The 18,387-nt window shown below is 43.5% G+C and overlaps 1 protein-coding gene across 2 annotated transcripts in view; it reads left to right on the top strand.

The window, feature by feature from the left end:
• LOC112219527 (serine/threonine-protein kinase SBK1) overlaps positions 1-16,492 on the top strand; it is a 50,463-nt gene extending 33,971 nt beyond the window's left edge. For both annotated transcript variants that reach the window (XM_024380845.2, XM_024380844.2), the window contains exons 3-5: positions 9,658-9,896; positions 12,354-12,556; positions 12,958-16,492. In XM_024380845.2, coding sequence (XP_024236613.1) covers positions 9,658-9,896; positions 12,354-12,556; positions 12,958-13,773 — 1,258 coding nt within the window. In that variant the 3' untranslated portion in view covers positions 13,774-16,492. The remainder of the gene's footprint in view (positions 1-9,657; positions 9,897-12,353; positions 12,557-12,957) is intronic.
• The last annotated feature ends 1,895 nt before the right edge of the window (positions 16,493-18,387 follow it).

Raw genomic sequence — 18,387 nt, 5'->3', positions numbered from 1 at the left:
ATTGTTGAAGCCAGTGACTGATGTGGTGTACTCCTCAATCCCAGAACATATTCCAGTCTGTGCTAGCAAAACTATGCTGTAGTTTAGCATCTGCTTCATCTGATCATTTTTTTACCCACCGAGTCACTGGTGCTTCCTGCTTTCATTTTTTGCTTGTAAGCAGGAATCAGGAGGATAGAATTATGGTCAGATTTGCCAAATGCAGGGCGAGGGAGAGCTTTATACGCATCTCTGTGTGTGGAGTAAAGGTGGTCTAGAGTTGTTGTTTTTTTATTCCCTCTGGTTGCACATTTAACATGTGGATAGAAATGAGGTAAAACTGATTTAAGTTTCCCTGCGGTAATTAAAGTCCCCGGCCACTCTGGATGAGCGTTTTCCTGTTTGCTTATGGTGGTATACAGCTCATTGAGTGCTGTTTTAGTGCCAGTCTCTGTCTGTATGTAGACAGCTATGAAAAATACAGATGAAAACTCTCTAGGTAAATAGTGTGGTCTACAGCTTATCATGAGATACTCTGCCTCAGACGAGCAAAACCTTGAGACTTCCTTAGATATCGTGCACCAGCTGTTGTTTACAAATATGCATAGGACGCCGCTCTGTCCTGCCGATAGTATATAACCCACCAGCTGTATGTTAATAATGTCTACGTTCAGCCACGACACGGTGAAACATAAAATATTACCATTTTTAAAGTCCCGTTGGTAGGATATACGTCCTTTTAATTTGTCCAATTCATTTTCCAGTGATTTAACGTTAGCTAGCAGTACGGAGTACAAAGGCAGATTAGCCACTCGTCGCCTGATCCTCACAAGGCACCCTGATCTCTTTCCACAAAATCTCAGTTTCCTTCTCCAGCAAATTACGGGGATGAGGGCCTGTTCGGGTGTTTGGAGTATATCTTTCCCGTCCAACTCATTAAAGAAAAGTTCTTCGACTCCGGGATGCTGGCCTTCTAAGCAGAGTTCCTCTGTCCAGTGTCTGTGTTCTTTTGCCCATCTTAATCTTTTATTTTTATAGACCAGTCTGAGATATGGCTTTTTCTTTGCAACTCTGCCTAGAAGGCCAGCATCCCGGAGTCGCCTCTTCACTGTTGACGTTGAGACTGGTGTTTTGCGGGTACTTTCATGAAGCTGCCAGTTGAGGACTTGTGAGGCGTCTGTTTCTCAAACTAGAATTACACCTGGACTCCTTTCTCAAAGTATTGCAAAGATGATGAACAAAATGATAAATAGAAAATGCATTGTTTTTTGTTTGTATTATGTTCTAGCAGATCTAATGTGTTATATTCTCCTACATTAATTTCACATTTCCACAAACTTCAAAGTGTTTCCTTACAAATGGTATCAATAATATGCATATCCTTGCTTCAGGTCCTGAGCTACATGCTGTCATTTTAGGCAAAAATTGAAAAAAAGGGTCTGATCCTTAATTAAGCCAATTATATTACTGTTTCCTGCCGTTTTAGTTTAATGTGATGGTAATGACATTTGTTTTGGATGATTATTATTAGGTGGAGGTCGCTAGCTGCTCTGTAAGCTAGCTTGACTTGCTAGAACGTAAGAGAAACAAGTTGTGGAACAAGTCACTAAACTAAACATGTTTTATTATCAACTGAAACAATATGTTTCTCCTGTCGTGAATGAAAAGGTTATGTTTTCCCTAAGTAAATGTGATAAACGAGAGACTCTCCTCCATCTTGTCTTGGGTTGTGAAACTCCCTTTGGTCTCTGTCCAGAGAGACTTAAAGATTACATACAGTATGGTGTAAGGAAATGCATCACGATGTGTACGGGGCATAATTATTTACATACAGGTAACTGCCAAAATAGCTGGGTGACCACGAGCCATCAGAACAGCGTCAATGTGCCTTGGTATAGATCCTACAAGTGTCTGGAACTCTATTGGAGGGATGTGACACCATTCTCCCACAAGAAATTTCTGAATTTGGTGTTTTGTTGGTGGTGGAAAACTGTCTCCAACATCACTCCAGAATCTCCCATAAGTGTTCATTTGAGTTCCTTGCTCAGAACCCTGACATATGAAAGCTGGTGGTTCCTTTTAACGTGAGTCTTCAATATTCCCAGTTAAGAAGTTTTAGTTATTATAGGACTATTTCTCTCTATACCATTTGTATTTCATAGACCTTGGATGTTCTTATAGGCACTATAGTATTGCCAGCCTAATCTCGGGAGTTGATAGGCTTGAAGTCAAACAGCGCTGTGCTTCAAGCATTGCGAAGAGCTGCTGGCAAATGCAGGAAAGTGCTGTTTGAATGAATGCTTACAAGCCTGCTGCTGCCTACCACCGCTCAGTCAGACTGCTCTATCAAATCTTAGACTTAATTATAATATAATAAACACACAGAAATACAAGGCTTAGGTCATTTTTTATTTAACTAGGCAAGTCAGTTAAGAACAAATTCTTATTTCCAATGACAGCCTAGGAACAGTGGGTTAACTGCCTGTTCAGGGGCAGAAGGACAGATTTGCACCTTGGGGATATGAACTTGCAACCTTTTGGTTACTAGTCCAACGCTCTAACCACTAGGCTACCCTGCCACCCCATTAATATGGTCAAACCTGGAAACTATAATTTCGAAAATTAAACTGCGAAACTTTCGAAAATGAAACAGAGTGCATCCAGCTTCCCTGCCCCATCCACCGCTGCCCCCTGGACACTGATCTCTTGGCTACATAGCTGATGCACTCTGGACTGTCCATTAATCACGGTACTCCATTCTGCCTGTTTATGTTTTATCTGTCGGCCCCCGTTGCCTAGTCAACGCCATTTTACCTGCTGTTGTTATGCTAGCTGATTAGCTGTTGTCTCACCTACTGTTTTAGCTAGCTTTCCCAATTCAACACCTGTGATTACTGTATGCCTCGCTGTATGTCTCTCTCAAATGTCAATATGCCTTGTATACTGTTGCTCAGGTTAGTTATCATTGTTTTAGTTCACAATGGAGCCCCTAGTTCTACTCTTCATACCCCTGATACCTCCTTTGTCCCACCTCCCACACATGCGGTGACCTCACCCATTACAACCAGCATGTCCAGAGATACAACCTCTCTCATCATCACCCAGTGCCTGGGCTTACCTCCGCTGTACCCGCACCCCACCATACCCCTGTCTGCGCATTATGCCCTGAATATATTCTACCATGCCCAGAAACCTGCTCCTCTTATTCTCTGTCCCCAACGCTCTAGGCAACCAGTTTTGATAGTCTTTAGCCGCACCCTCATATTACTCCTTCTCTGTTCCGCGGGTGATGTGGAGGTAAACCCAGGCCCTGCATGTCCCCAGGCTCCCTCATTTGTTGACTTCTGTGATCGTAAAAGCCTTGGTTTCATGCATGTCAACATCAGAAGCCTCCTCCCTAAGTTTGTTTTACTCACTGCTCTAGCACACTCTGCTAACCCTGATGTCCTTGCTGTGTCTGAATCCTGGCTCAGGAAGGCCACCAAAAATTCAGAGATTTCCATACCCAACTATAACATCTTCCGTCAAGATAGATCTGCCAAAGGGGAGGAGTTGCAGTCTACTGCAGAGATAGCCTGCAAAGTAATGTCATACTTTCCAGGTCCATACCCAAACAGTTCGAACTACTAATTTTGAAAATTACTCTCTCCAGAAATAAGTCTCTCACTGCTACCGACCCCCTCAGCTCCCAGCTGTGCCCTGGACACCATTTGTGAATTGATCGCCCCCATCTAGCCTCAGAGTTTGTTCTGTTAGGTGACCTAAACTGGGATATGCTTAACACCCCGCCAGTCCTACAATCTAAGCTAGATGCCCTCAATCTCACACAAATCATCAAGGAACCCACCAGGTACAACCCTAACTCTGTAAACAAGGGCACCCTCATAGACGTCATCCTGACCAACTGGCCCTCCAAATACACCTCTGCTGTCTTCAACCAGGATCTCAGCGATCACTGCCTCATTGCCTGTATCCGCTACGGAGCCGCAGTCAAACGACCACCCCTCATCACGGTCAAACGCTCCCTAAAACACTTCTGTGAGCAGGCCTTTCTAATCGACCTGGCCCGTGTATCCTGGAAGGACATCGACCTCATCCCGTCAGTTGAGGATGCCTGGTCATTCTTTAAAAGTAACTTCCTCACCATTTTAGATAAGCATGCTCCGTTCAAAAATGCAGAACTAAGAACAGATACAGTCCTTGGTTCACCCCAGACCTGACTGCCCTCGACCAGCACAAAAACATCCTGTGGCGGACTGCAATAGCATCGAATAGTCCCCGTGATATGCAACTGTTCAGGGAAGTCCGGAACCAATACACGCAGTCAGTCAGGAAAGCTAAGGCCAGCTTCTTCAGGCAGAAGTTTGCATCCTGTAGCTCCAACTCCAAAAAGTTCTGGGACACTGTGAAGTCCATGGAGAACAAGAGCACCTCCTCCCAGCTGCCCACTGCACTGAGGCTAGGTAACACGGTCACCACCGATAAATCCATGATTATCGAAAACTTCAATAAGCATTTCTCAACGGCTGGCCATGCCTTCCGCCTGGCTACTCCAACCTCGGCCAACAGCTCCTCGCCCAAGCCTCTCCAAGTTCTCCTTTACCCAAATCCAGATAGCAGATGTTCTGAAAGAGCTGCAAAACCTGGACCCGTACAAATCAGCTGGGCTTGACAATCTGGACCCCCTATTTCTGAAACTATCCGCCGCCATTGTCGCAACCCCTATTACCAGCCTGTTCAACCTCTCTTTCATATCGTCTGAGATCCCCAAGGATTGGAAAGCTGCCGCAGTCATCCCCCTCTTCAAAGGGGAGACACCCTGGACCAGACCTATATCCATCCTGCCCTGCCTATCTAAGGTCTTCGAAAGCCAAGTCAACAAACAGGTCACTGACCATCTCGAATCCCACCGTACCTTCTCCGCTGTGCAATCTGGCTTCCGAGCCGGTCACGGGTGCACCTCAGCCACACTCAAGGTACTAAACGATATCATAACCGCCATCGATAAAAGACAGTACTGTGCAGCCGTCTTCATCGACCTTGCCAAGGCTTTCGACTCTGTCAATCACCATATTCTCATCGGCAGACTCAGTAGCCTCGGTTTTCGGATGACTGCCTTGCCTGGTTCACCAATTACTTTGCAGACAGAGTTCAGTGTGTCAAATCGGAGGGCATGCTGTCCGGTCCTCTGGCAGTCTCTATGGGGGTACCACAGGGTTCAATTCTCGGGCCGACTCTTTTCTCTGTGTATATCAATGATGTTGCTCTTGCTGCGGGCGATTCCCTGATCCACCTCTACGCAGACGACACCATTCTATATACTTTCGGCCCGTCATTGGACACTGTGCTATCTAACCTCCAAACAAGCTTCAATGCCATACAACACTCCTTCCGTGGCCTCCAACTCCTCTTAAACGCTAGTAAAACCAAATGCATGCTTTTCAACCGATCGCTGCCTGCACCCGCATGCCCGACTAGCATCACCACCCTGGATGGTTCCGACCTTGAATATGTGGACATCTATAAGTACCTAGGTGTCTGGCTAGACTGCAAACTCTCCTTCCAGACTGATATCAAACACCTCTATTCAAAAATCAAATCAAGAGTCGGCTTTCTATTCCGCAACAAAGCCTCCTTCACTCACGCCGCCAAGCTTACCCTAGTAAAACTGACTATCCTACCAATCCTCGACTTCGGCGATGTCATCTACAAAATGGCTTCCAACACTCTACTCAGCAAACTGGATGCAGTATATCACAGTGCCATCCGTTTTGTCACTAAAGCACCTTATACCACCCACCACTGCGACTTGTATGCTCTAGTCGGCTGACCCTCGCTACATATTCGTCGCCAGACCCACTGGCTCCAGGTCATCTACAAGTCCATGCTAGGTAAAGCTCCGCCTTATCTCAGTTCACTGGTCACGATGGCAACACCCATCCGTAGCACGCGCTCCAGCAGGTGTATCTCACTGATCATCCCTAAAGCCAACACCTCATTTGGCCGCCTTTCGTTCCAGTACTCTGCTGCCTGTGACTGGAACGAATTGCAAAAATCGCTGAAGTTGGAGACTTTTATCTCCCACACCAACTTCAAACATCAGCTATCTGAGCAGCTAACCGATCGCTGCAGCTGTACATAGTCTATTGGTAAATAGCCCACCCATTTTCACCTACCTCATCCCCATACTGTTTTTATTTATTTACTTTTCTGCTCTTTTGCACACCAATATCTCTACCTGTACATGACCATCTGATCATATATCACTCCAGTGTTAATCTGCAAAATTGTAACTATTCGTCTACCTCCTCATGCCTTTTGCACACATCGTACATTGTATATAGACTCCCCCTTTGTTTTCTACTGTGTTATTGACTTGTTAATTTGTTTATTCCATGTGTAACTCTGTGTTGTCTGCTCACACTGCTATGCTTTATCTTGGCCAGGTCGCAGTTGTAAATGAGAACTTGTTCTCAACTAGCCTACCTGGTTAAATAAAGGTGAAATAAAATAAATTAAAAAAAATAAATAAAACGTTTATTCTTTCATTGAAATACGGAACTCTTCCATATTTTATAGAACGTGTAGCATCTCTAAATATTTCAGTTACATTGCCCAACCTTCAATGTCATATCATAATTATGTCAAATTGTGGCAAATTAATTACGGTCTTTGTTAGGAAGAAATGGTCTTCACACAGTTGCCACGAGCCAGGCGGCCCAAACTGCTGCATATACCCTGACTCTGATTACACTGAAAGCAAGAGAAGTGACACAATTTCAGGCACTGCATTGATTATATGCAACCCAGGACAAGCTAGTTCATTAAACTGGTAATATCATCAACAATGTGCAATTAACTAGTGATTATGTTAAGATTGATTGTTTTTTATAAGGTAAGTTTAATGCTAGCTAGCATTACTTACCATGGCTCCTTGCTGCCTGCACTCACATAACAGGTGGTCAGCCTGCCATGCAGTCTCCTCGTGGATTGCATTGTAATCGGCCATAATGCCGATTACTGATTTGTTATGATAACTTGAAATCGGCCCTAATTAAATCGGCCATTCCGATTAATTGGTTGACCTCTAGTGGAAGCACCTGCTTCTGATGTACTTTATTATCCCTCATTTACTCAAGTGTATTTAATTTTGTCAGTGAATATTGCACATGGGGACAAAGACCGTACTTTTTGGAGAAATGTCCTCTGATCTGTTTGGCCATTATATAATACATTACTGTTTGGCCATAATGACCATCGTTATGTTTGGAGGAAAAAGAGGGAGGCTTGCAAGCAGAAGGACACCATCCCAACCGTGAAGCACGGAGGTAGGAGCATCATGTTGTGTGGGTGCTTTGCTGCAGGAGGGACTGGTGCACTTTACAAAATAGATGGCTTTATGAGAAAGGAAAATTATGTGGATATATTGAAGTATTGAAGCAACACAAGACAATAGGCAGGAAGTTAAAGCTTGGTCGCAAATGGGTCTTCCAAATGGACAATGACTCCAAGCATACTTCCAACGTTGTGGCAAAATGGTGTAAGGACAACAAAGTCAAGGTAATGGAGTGGCCATCACAAAGCCCTGACCTCAATCCTATAGAGAATTTGTGGACAGAACTGAAAAAGCGTGTGCGAGCAAGGAGGCCTACAAACCTGACTCCGTTACATCAGCTCTGTCAGGAGGATTGGGCCAAACTTCACAAAACTGCTTGTGGAAGGCTACCCAAAATGTTTGACCCAAGTTAAACAATTTAAAGGCAATGCTACCAAATACTAATTGAGTGTATGTAAACTTCTGACCCACTGGGAATGTGATGAAGAAATAAAAGCTGAAATAAATCAATCTCTCTAATATTATTCTGACATTTCACATTCTTAAAATAAAGATCCTAATTGACCTAAAACGGGGATTTTTTTACTAGGATTAAGTTACAGGAAATGTGAAAAGCTGAATTTAAATGTATTTGGCTGAGGTGTATGTAAACTTCTGACTTCAACTGTATATCTATTTCAGTAGTAATGTTATTAGCCTTCTAAATCACTGTGAATGACAGATTCTAGAGTAGACCCATTTTGGCATATCAAAACATAAAAATAAAATAAATAAGTATTTTAATTTGGGATGGTGATGAGCCCTGCCTCTGTCTTCTAATGGTTAGTCTATGCTATTGAAAAGTCTTAACAAACATCTCAGCAGCAATTTTTTCAGGGTTCAGGAAATTGAGTCAGCATCCAACGTTCTAAAAGCTAGCCCAGAGCTGCAACAAGTCAAATATGTTTACTGAGCGCAAAGTTAATTGGATGTTTCTCACATTTAAAGTGGCGTTTAAATACAAAACAAAATTGACAATAGAACTTTCATAACAGTTGCGCACCAATAAAAAATAATAATAGTAAGTAAGAAATAAGAAATAAAACATTAAATAGCAAGAACTGATGAGAAGTTTGTGCCCTAGCCTACCACGCAAAGGCACTATGTATTTATTTTCCCTGGTTGACACAGATATGCTCAGGAAAATTATATCACAATTTAAGCCTTCTACCGGCCTTCTCGAACCTATCCCCAACACTCTCTTCAAAACTTTTTTTAATTGCATATCTGACGAAGTGCAATCTGTTGTTAAAATCAATCCCTGTTTACAGGCACTTTCCCCACTGCACTAAACTGCAATGGTGAAACCCCTTCTGAAGAAAAGTAATCTAGATTGTTCAGCTTTTAGCAATTTTCGGCCAATCTCCAACCTTACATTCTTAAGCAAAATTCAGGAAAAAGTGCCAACTGTAATTTTGAAAAATTCCAATCTGGTTTTCGTGCCCAGCACAGAGACCGTGGTAAATTATCTAAAAGCCAACACAGATACCAAACAGCTCTTTGTCCTTGTACTCTCAGATTTAAGTGCTGCAGTCAACACTGTTGAACATGATGTCCTTCTGGACTGACTGGAGATTTGTGTTGGCCTCTCCGGTCCTGTTCTAAATTGGTTTAGGACCTATTTAACCAGTGAAGAGTTTTCTGTCACCCTTGGTGACGATAACTCAGAGAAAATACATAACACATGTGGCGTTCCACAAGGTATGATTTTGGGTCCGGTACTGTTCAGTTTTTACATATCTTGGCAGCATTATCAGAAAGCACAGCATTGATTTTCACTGCTACGCAGACGATACACAACAACTTTACATTTCTGTGTCACCAGAGGATTTTAGCTCCACTGATAAATTATTAGACTGTACTAGTGATTTAAATACTTTGATGGCTCACAACTTCCTCCAGCTAAATCAAGACAAGACTGAGGTACTTATTGTTGGAGCCAAAGCACAGAGAGAGAATCAAGCCACATATTTTAATTCACAGGCAATAAAGATAAAACACCAGGTAAAAAAACCTAGGTGTTATTTTAGATTCTGAACAAAATTTCAAATCACATAATTAGGAATGTGACCAAAATATATTTTCACCACCTGAGGAACATTGCCAAGAGCCGGCCATTTCTCTCTCAGGCTGACACAGAGACTTCATTACTGCAGGTAGCCTAGTGTTTAGAGCGTTGGGCCACACACACTGAATGACATTCATGTGTGTTATCGCCAATAAGCCTGCTGTATTTAGCGTAACACAGTTTTTCTTGTCTCAGACACATGAATTTATGTTGTCTGTCTGTGTTCTGTTCCTAGTTTGCCCCACAGCGTCAAGGTGAGCCTGTCTCTGTTGGGGCCGGGCCGGGTGGGTGGTGGAGGCTCTCCCAACTCCAAGGTGGGCTACTGCGGTGGTGGAGGAGTGCCTGTGGAGGACATGCAGGCCCTGGCCATTACCTCCCTGCCGGGTGCAGACGTGGCAAAACACTACGAGCACATCCGCGAGCTGGGCAAGGGCACCTATGGCAAGGTGGACCTTGTGGCACACCGCACACAGGGTGAGTCAGAGGGCATGGCTGTGGTGAAGGGACATTGTTGGCGGCAAAAGTTTCCATAGAGTCAACGGTCAATGAAAAGGGCACTACAGTGACAGGGCATTGTGAGGTCAAAGGTCACCATAGTGTAAGATGTCAGTGTGAAAGGGCTCTTCAGGTTGAAAGTTAACTACAAGGTTACATGCCATTAAGCTGAAGAGGGCATTAGACTTGGTAAAAGTGAAGGCCTTAATGCTCAAATTAGTTTTGTTTTTCAAATACATTTTGGACTACTGATTGTCCAAACAGCAAGTTACAAGGGACCAAATCGGATGTGTGTGTGTGTTCAGACCGCAGTCATTTGCTGAGAAGGCTACCATAGCTGTCATAGTAATGACGGATATGTGTGCAGTGGTGTAGGCTGATTGGTGGTGGTGCTCATGCTTCCTCTAACTCAGAAGTTATGTAGCAAGCTAAGGTGACAATGCCTCCAATGGACATTTCCCAGTTGCTTTGAATGTTCAAAATCATAGGGTAAGAACACTTTCAAAGCCTCAAAGGATGATGATCCAACTTTCAAAACAAGTCCTTTTTGGCTAGCCACAACAGTCAACTAGGCAGCTGTTTAGCTTTCTAGCACGTTCAGTAATTTGTTTTTTTAAACAATTAACAAGTCAGTTATCTACCACATGTTCTTGTCAAACTGTCAACAGAGTAGCTAGCAAACTTCAAGATATGCGAAATAAGAGTCAAAAAAGCACTTGAGGGTGGTCAAATCAGATTTGACCATTCAGTCACATGGCCAGGAATCAGATTTCTGATGTTAAACCACCTATGAAGGTGGTTTGAAATGTGGCTTGAAATATCCGATTCCATGTGCTTTTTGGCTATTCAGACTGTGGGAAAAATAACAGATTCCAATCGTATCAGATACACAGAATCAGATAGAACAGGCATATTTAGTTCATGTCAGTTAAGTTTATATTGCCTTGCCTAAGATATTTATCTGATACTGTACAGCAAGGTTATAATAATAAACTGAAAAAGTAATCATGAAAAAAATATTTTGTAAACTGAAATAAAATAATTAACAAACCAGTTTGAAAAACGGAAACTATACTGAAACTATTATCCTTGTCTCCAAAACAAACTAAAATAACATTTTAGTTTTTCTTCTAAGCTTTGGGGAAAAAATCTAATGGGGTTTTCAAGCTACTGAATCTGACAGGTAAATGCCAATGTTTCAAATAGGTCTAGTTTGTATCACTATTAGTCTCTCCAGAAAGACCGGTTATAATACTTCACAGTGCAGGTTCATTTATACGGAGACTTGATTACACACAGGTGGATTGTATTTATCATCATTAGCCATTTAGGTCAACATTGGATCATTCAGAGATCTGCACTGAAAGTAAAGGGGCTGAATAATTTTGCACGCCCAATTTTTCAGTTTTTGATTTGTTAAAAAAGTTTGAAATATCCAATAAATGTCGTTCCACTTCATGATTGTGTCCCACTTGTTGTTGATTCTTCACAAAAAATACAGTTTTATGTTTGAAGCCTGAAATGTGGCAAAAGGTCGCAAAGTTCAAGGGGGCCGAATACTTTCGCAAGGCACTGTATGTCCTACTGAGGTGAAAAAGCATTGGATTGGTGTAAATATGGGCGAGAGAGAGTTTCCTTCCACAATATTTTTTGCACCAGTTTCAGCACTGTTCCTTTTAAATCCTAGTCACATTGATATTTATTTTATCATTTAAAGAGACAATCAGCAGTAGAAAAATAACAAAGCATTTTCCACTCCACAAGCTGAGGGATGGCTCTGGAGAAATGTAATCACTTTCAAATTCATAGACGGCGCTATGGAAACAAGAATTGACCGTCCATGATATCAAAATTATAGTTTTAACCATGATTTAATGCTTTGTTTATAAACAAGCTTATATTTTGGGTTCTGATGGGGAATAACAGAAAGTTAAGCTCATGAGGCTCATATATTATTCAAGAATCAATCATTAATTTTAGTAAAAATGTATGAAGCAACTGCTGATGGCTCCTTTAAACCTAACCCAACCTATGAATTGCTGCCCCTTGGAAAAAATACACACACAAAAACTATACAACACAAATGGCTCCTAGCTGGGCCCACACATACTTTCTGTCTCTAACACTAAAACATGAAATAATAATTACTTTATACAACTGAAACAGGTCTAAAAACTAATTGAAACTAAACTGAATTCCAAATACAAATCCCAACACTAATAGAAATAAAAACGAAAATAAAAAAAACTTTAATAATCTTGCTATACAGAATGTTGATACAGTATGTGAGTTGTAATGTTATTAACTCAGGCGTGTGTGTGAGCGTGTGCTTGCTTCTGCCTGTCTATCTTCTGAAATGTTGCCAAACAAATTTCCCTATTGGGACATTAAATTAATAATTTATTAATTCTGTCCACCACTGTGTGTACATATCAGGCACCAAAATGGCTCTGAAGTTTGTGACCAAGAGCAAGACGAAGCTGAAGAGCTTCCTAAGGGAGTACAGCCTGACGGGAACACTGAGCTGCAGCCCATTTATCATCAAAGTCCTGGACGTACTCTTCGAGACCGAGGATAGCTACGTCTTTGGACAGGAGTATGCCCCCGCTGGAGACCTGTTCGACATCATTCCTCCCCAGGTACTGGGTACTGGTACTGGATCGTACTTATCTCCACACCAATCACTGTTCTCCCATACCCTAGCCAATCAAGCACAATGTTTCAAAGACCTGTGGTTCTGGGATTGGAGCCTTGTCCTTGCTCAGACTTGAGCTGCACACTCATTTAGTGTACTGTAGAGCTCTCGTTTAATTTCAGTGGAGGGACTGGTACCCAGAAGCAAAGGTTCTTATTCTAGGTTGTTAAAGATGAGTGCAATATAATGCTTAACAAGAGCCTCTTTGTCCCACTTTAGTCCCTCTACAACTCTTCTATTTCTTTCTCATTTCATTTATTGTACTTCGTTTTCCTCCCTTACTGTAAAATCTAAAACTAACACCCTTTTCTCTTTCTTCACTCCTTCCTCCTCTCCTCCCTGTAGGTGGGTCTTCCGGAGGAGATGGTGAAGCGCTGTATGCAGCAGCTGGGTCTGGCTCTGGACTTCATGCACAGCAAGAACCTGGTTCACCGTGACATCAAGCCCGAAAACGTGCTCCTCTTCGACCGCGAGTGCCGGCGCGTCAAGCTGGCTGACTTCGGCATGACGCGGAGAGTGGGCTGCCGGGTGAAGCGCGTGAGTGGCACCATCCCGTACACGGCGCCGGAGGTGTGCCGCGCCAGTCGTGCCGAAGGCTTCCTGGTGACCACCAGTCTGGACATCTGGGCGTTCGGAGTGCTTGTCTTCTGCATGCTGACCGGTAACTTCCCCTGGGAGGCAGCGCTGCCTACTGACGCATTCTATGAGGAGTTCCGGCGCTGGCATCGTGCGGGGTGTCCCACGGCGGCCCACCCATCCCAGTGGCGCCGCTTCACTGACGACGCCCTGCGCATGTTCCAGCGGCTGCTAGCTGCCGAACCTGAGAAGCGATGCGGCGTGAAGGACGTCTTCTGCTTTGTCAAGTACGAGCTGGTCAGCGAATTCCGACGCCGTGCCTCCTGCCGAGCCAAGCGAGGCGAGAGGTCCAGTTCATCTGGTGTATGCCCTGCAGGCTGCCCCTCCTCCTCATTGCGCTCCCACAGACACCCAGAGCCCTCCACTCCACCAGGGACGACCTCAATCTTGCACCCAGCGCCCCTGAAGAGGAGCGTCCTCTCTGACCCCCAGTCCCCTCAGGAGGAGTCTCCTGGCCAGCACCACTCTTCTCTGGGTCGAGAGAAGACCAAGGTGATGGCTACTGCCATAGAGATCTGTGTCTGACAGAGACTGGATGAGCAGCGGTATCTGTGGGCGTTGCCATGGCGATAGGAACCTGCGCAAGGTACTTGTAACGGCCTGGAGTTGAAGGTTGACTCTGCTGAGAAGAAGCCCAATATCGAATTCTTGACTGTCCCACAGATTGGTATCAGCACTCACGGCAGTACACTCTTGGACAAGTCATCACTAGCGCATGCGTTTGTTATTTTGACTTGTGACCTTAGACTGTTTTCTGAGTTAGAGAAGCGACATTCAAGAGTCCACTGACTGACGTCGTTTTTTTCACAGCAACTCGTTCCACTGTTCAGCTATTTTGCTTCTTGGTACACACATTAACACGGCTAACGATGCTAATAGAAACAGTTCTAGCCATTTCTAAACATTGGGTTCAGTAGAAACCTTCAATGCTCCCTGATGACACATTTCCATTCTGCCTCCCTTCTCCCTAATTTCTCTTCTTCTGCTTCTCTCTCTATATATATAAATACCTTTGACCTGGGGAGGCCCAAACCTTAGCTGATCTAGTGACATGCTTTAGAAAACTAGCTGATCAGAGGGCCAGCGATCCAATAGGTCAAACTGATCTTCTGTCTGACTGACATATCGCTGAACGAATGGGATTCCATGGCATTTCCGGTCATTTCCAACGTGTGAAAATGGCTATGGACATAGGGGAGAATGATTGTTTTTCAAAAGGAGAAAATATGTGAAGGTGACTCTCCAATGTAGCAGTTACTATGACAATGGGACATTGCTCATCTAGACTGTCTGAACTGAGACAGGACCCTGCTGTCAGACATCTCAGGACATCTCAGCGGTTACTTCCTGTAGTAGACCACTGTTTAAAAGGACACATTTCATTCTGTAATAGTGCCTAATTAGTTCATACAGGCATCTTCCAATGTGAAAAAAAAGAGAAAATATATAATTGCTTCTGTTGACATTCAAATGCTTGGAAACTGTTATAGAATAGAGGGAGTGTTTATTTTATATTTGCTGTGTGTGTGTGGGGGGGGGGGGTGTTTGAACAACTAAAACACAATCTCTTTGTAAAGGGGGAGAATAAAAAAAAGAGTGCATTATAGATATTTACTATGTTAAGCGCCACACTGTATTGTTGTCAGGTAGTTCAACCATGTAGCTCTATTAATATTGTTTACTACTGGGAGAGGTTACAGGGATCAACGCACTGAATGTAGCAAAAATAATATGACATGTACAGTATATGAACATTATAAAATGATAATGCTCTATAGTGGTGCCAAAAATGGGGTGGACAGTAGCAGCCTTTAGAGTATGGTTGGGATGGGACAAGGGCCTATTGGAATAGTACTGTTTAACACGTGTGTGATGTCTCTCCCTGAGCACATTCTGAACACTGTGACCTTAGCCCATCTTAACCATCAATAGTCCCCTTCCTCTGTCAATACAACTCAACTCAAATCAACCAAGTACTTTACTGAGTTACTGCTTTACTGCACACATGCATCCTGTATAACATTACCGAAGCAATTCCAATATAATTGATCATAGATCCCATGTTCGCTCCAGGCTCCTCAAACTCCCAGCCAACCAATCTTCCTCCTCTCTTCGTCCTTCACCTTCATCACTCGCTCTCTTCCTCCCTTCCCCATCTGCTTGTCTTTCTCCTGCACTTGAGTCTCTGAGCCATTCTGTGTTGTCTGGTAGGATGACCTCTCTCTCCCCCCTTTGACATGCTGTGGGCTGATGATCAATTGAGGCCGCCACACCGCGAGTGTCTCAGCTAGCGAAAAAAGAAAACAAATGATGTAAGCATCTAAAAAGCGCACTGTGTGCTGCTTTATCAAGCGTTCATCTCTATTTATCAGCTAAGTTGCTGCTGTTATGTCAGACAGGTGTGTTTTGTGTGTGTCCCACACTTCCCTTCTTTCCTTTCCCCGATGACAGCCCATTATCCCTGTCGCTATAGTGACAGTCAGTGTTTTTATGGTCAGTTTCTCAGCTCCTGTCCACTCCCGAAACATCAAACATAATTGTCTGGTCTGGTCATTCTGCAACAACACTGCCCTGCTAGCCATGAGTTCTCATAGCAATTGCCTTCCACATATAATGTGTAGTATACAGTATGTCTGTTCTGCTATGTCGGCAATGTCAGTCTCATTCTATCACATATACAATGTACATACATCTGTTGTACTGTTTACGTTTGTCAAAATCTGTCCAATTCACCTTCCTTCTTCCTCCATCGTCTCTAGAACACCTACCTGCTAGTCATGAAGTCAGTGCCCTTGTCATATGTCACTCTTTAAGGATGACCGTAGTCAGAGGAGAATGGTGGTTCATTGACCTCAATCTGGGCAGAGATTTTCTGTGATCACTCATAGGGTGAATGCGTGCATAACTTGCATATGTAGCCTCTACTTATGTCAAGATGCATACACTGTTGCTGTGTGAATTGTGAATATTTATAGTTTTGTTCGATATTGCACAACCGTATACATCAGAACAGTGTTATGTCAGTTGTCATAAGTGTCAAGTTTTTGTCAGACTGTTATGATAGGTTATGTAGGCATTATGATCACATTGTGTAATGTTCATTTTAGTTTTGTAGCCTACTGTTTACCTCAGTTATGTCCTGATCCTACTAGCTGGTGTCCACCAGCAAGTTGAATTATGTAAATGTGCAAATGTATTAAGTCTTTAACACAGAAACAAATAAAATGTTTAATATTGAGTTTAAATCAAACTTTGTGTACCAGAACTGATACAAACTTGTATTATTTTTGGCAATATGTTAAAATGACCAGTGCATTAACATCTATATATGGCTGAATGTCATTGTTTATCCCCTCCTCCTCTTCCCCGCATTTAATTCTACTCCACCTATATGTGTATGCAAATCCAGTCCAACTCTAGGTGTTTCCTTTCGACTGCACATTAGCTGAAGGTCAGGTCAAAGCGGGTCTAATGTCCTGAGTCTTTGGTCTGGTGCATGTGCAGACTGCTTTAATAAGCTGACTTCCTGCTGAAAGACCAATTAACACATCCGTAGATAAGTTATCTGGCGGTCCTCAAAAAAGTGGGATGAGAGCGAGGCAGTGTGAATATCCCACCACAAACGAGAACAATTATCAGCCACCCCCTTCAGCGAGTGTTAATGTTGTCTTCTCTGAGCTGAGGCATTAGCAGTATAGCCATAATGGGGCTGAGTTGGACGTCTGGGAAATGGTGGGTTTTAGCGGCTACTGTGTTAAGCTAATCAGGTCAGACAGTACAGAAGCACTTGAAAAAGGTCTACGTGGCAGAGAGAGATGGGGTTAGCATGTGGAATCTAGCCATGTGCAATAGCCTGTTCTCCCGCTCTTTGAAGGACTGGTGACCTGAGGTAACTAGCTACAGTAGCGACTGAATTGCAGGTTAATTGAGTTAGTATAAGATGCTCTAATAGCCTATAACTCAGATCTGGCTGGAGAGAAATAGGATTTCTAAACCAAGGCTGTGTGGAGCTGATAGGCAAGGGTGGATGGAGCCTAGATGTTTCATGGATGGATGGAGTTGTCAAGCTCAGCAGAGGTGCTGTGGTGTTAAGCCCTGGCTTTGTGGAGATGCTAGCTAAATCGCTAGGAGGGAGAGGCGGCTGGTGGGAGGAGGTATAGGAGGACAGGCTCATTGTAATGGCTGGAATGGAATTAATGAAACGTGGTCTCCATATGTTTGATGTGTATAAGACCGTTCCATTTACTCCATTCCAGCTAATACAATGAGCCCATCCCCCTATAGCTCCTCCCACCAGCCTCTTCTACAAGTAGGCAGTTAGCAGAAATGGAAGATTGGTTTGTGGTCAAAGGATGATATTTAGCAGTGTTGTAGTACTCAAATTCAGGTCTCGAGACCACATATTGAGTGTCTAGGTCTTGCTTTGGTGTCGGATACATTTGTACTCGGTCTCACAGTGAGGACTAGTATCAGAAATCAAGGAAAGACCCAGATGCAGACTGTCGAAGTAACACTGTTTATTGTAGCAACGAGGGCAGGCAAAAACAGGTCAAAGCAGGCGGGGGTTGAAAATCCAGGGTAAGGCAAAGGTACAGGCAGACTCAGGGACAGGCAGGGTTCAGTAATCCAGAGGTGGAGCAAAGGTACAGGACGGCAGGCAGACACAGGGTCAGGCAGGCGGGTACAGGATCAGGACAGGCAAAGGTCAAAACAGGGATGACTAGCACAGAGAGGCTGGGAACCGATAGGCGCTGACAGGAAAACCACTAGTAAGCTTGAACAAACAAGACAAACTGGCAACAAACAGACAGAGAACACAGGTATAAATACACAGGGGATAATAGTGGAAGATGGGCAACACCTGGAGGGGGTTGGAGACAAGCACAAGGACAGGTGAAACAGATCAGGGCATGACACTAGTAATGTATTCCCGTAACCAGCCAAGACCAGTAGAGTAAAAAAACTCATAATTATCAGCTTCCATCCAGTCAGTGCATAAAACCGCTTTGCCAAGCCAAATATATACTCTTCTTTTTAAACATTAATATCTTAACAGCCTTTATATCTTTTACAGATATGTTTGCACAGTGGTGGGACAGGTTCATGATTCTGAAAGGACAGCAAACGTAATACCAGCAC

This window comes from Oncorhynchus tshawytscha, linkage group LG25, assembly GCF_018296145.1.
Source record: "Oncorhynchus tshawytscha isolate Ot180627B linkage group LG25, Otsh_v2.0, whole genome shotgun sequence".
NCBI lineage: Eukaryota > Metazoa > Chordata > Actinopteri > Salmoniformes > Salmonidae > Oncorhynchus > Oncorhynchus tshawytscha.
Note: the sequence above shows the minus strand (reverse complement) of the source record. Positions and strands in the feature narration are given on the sequence as shown.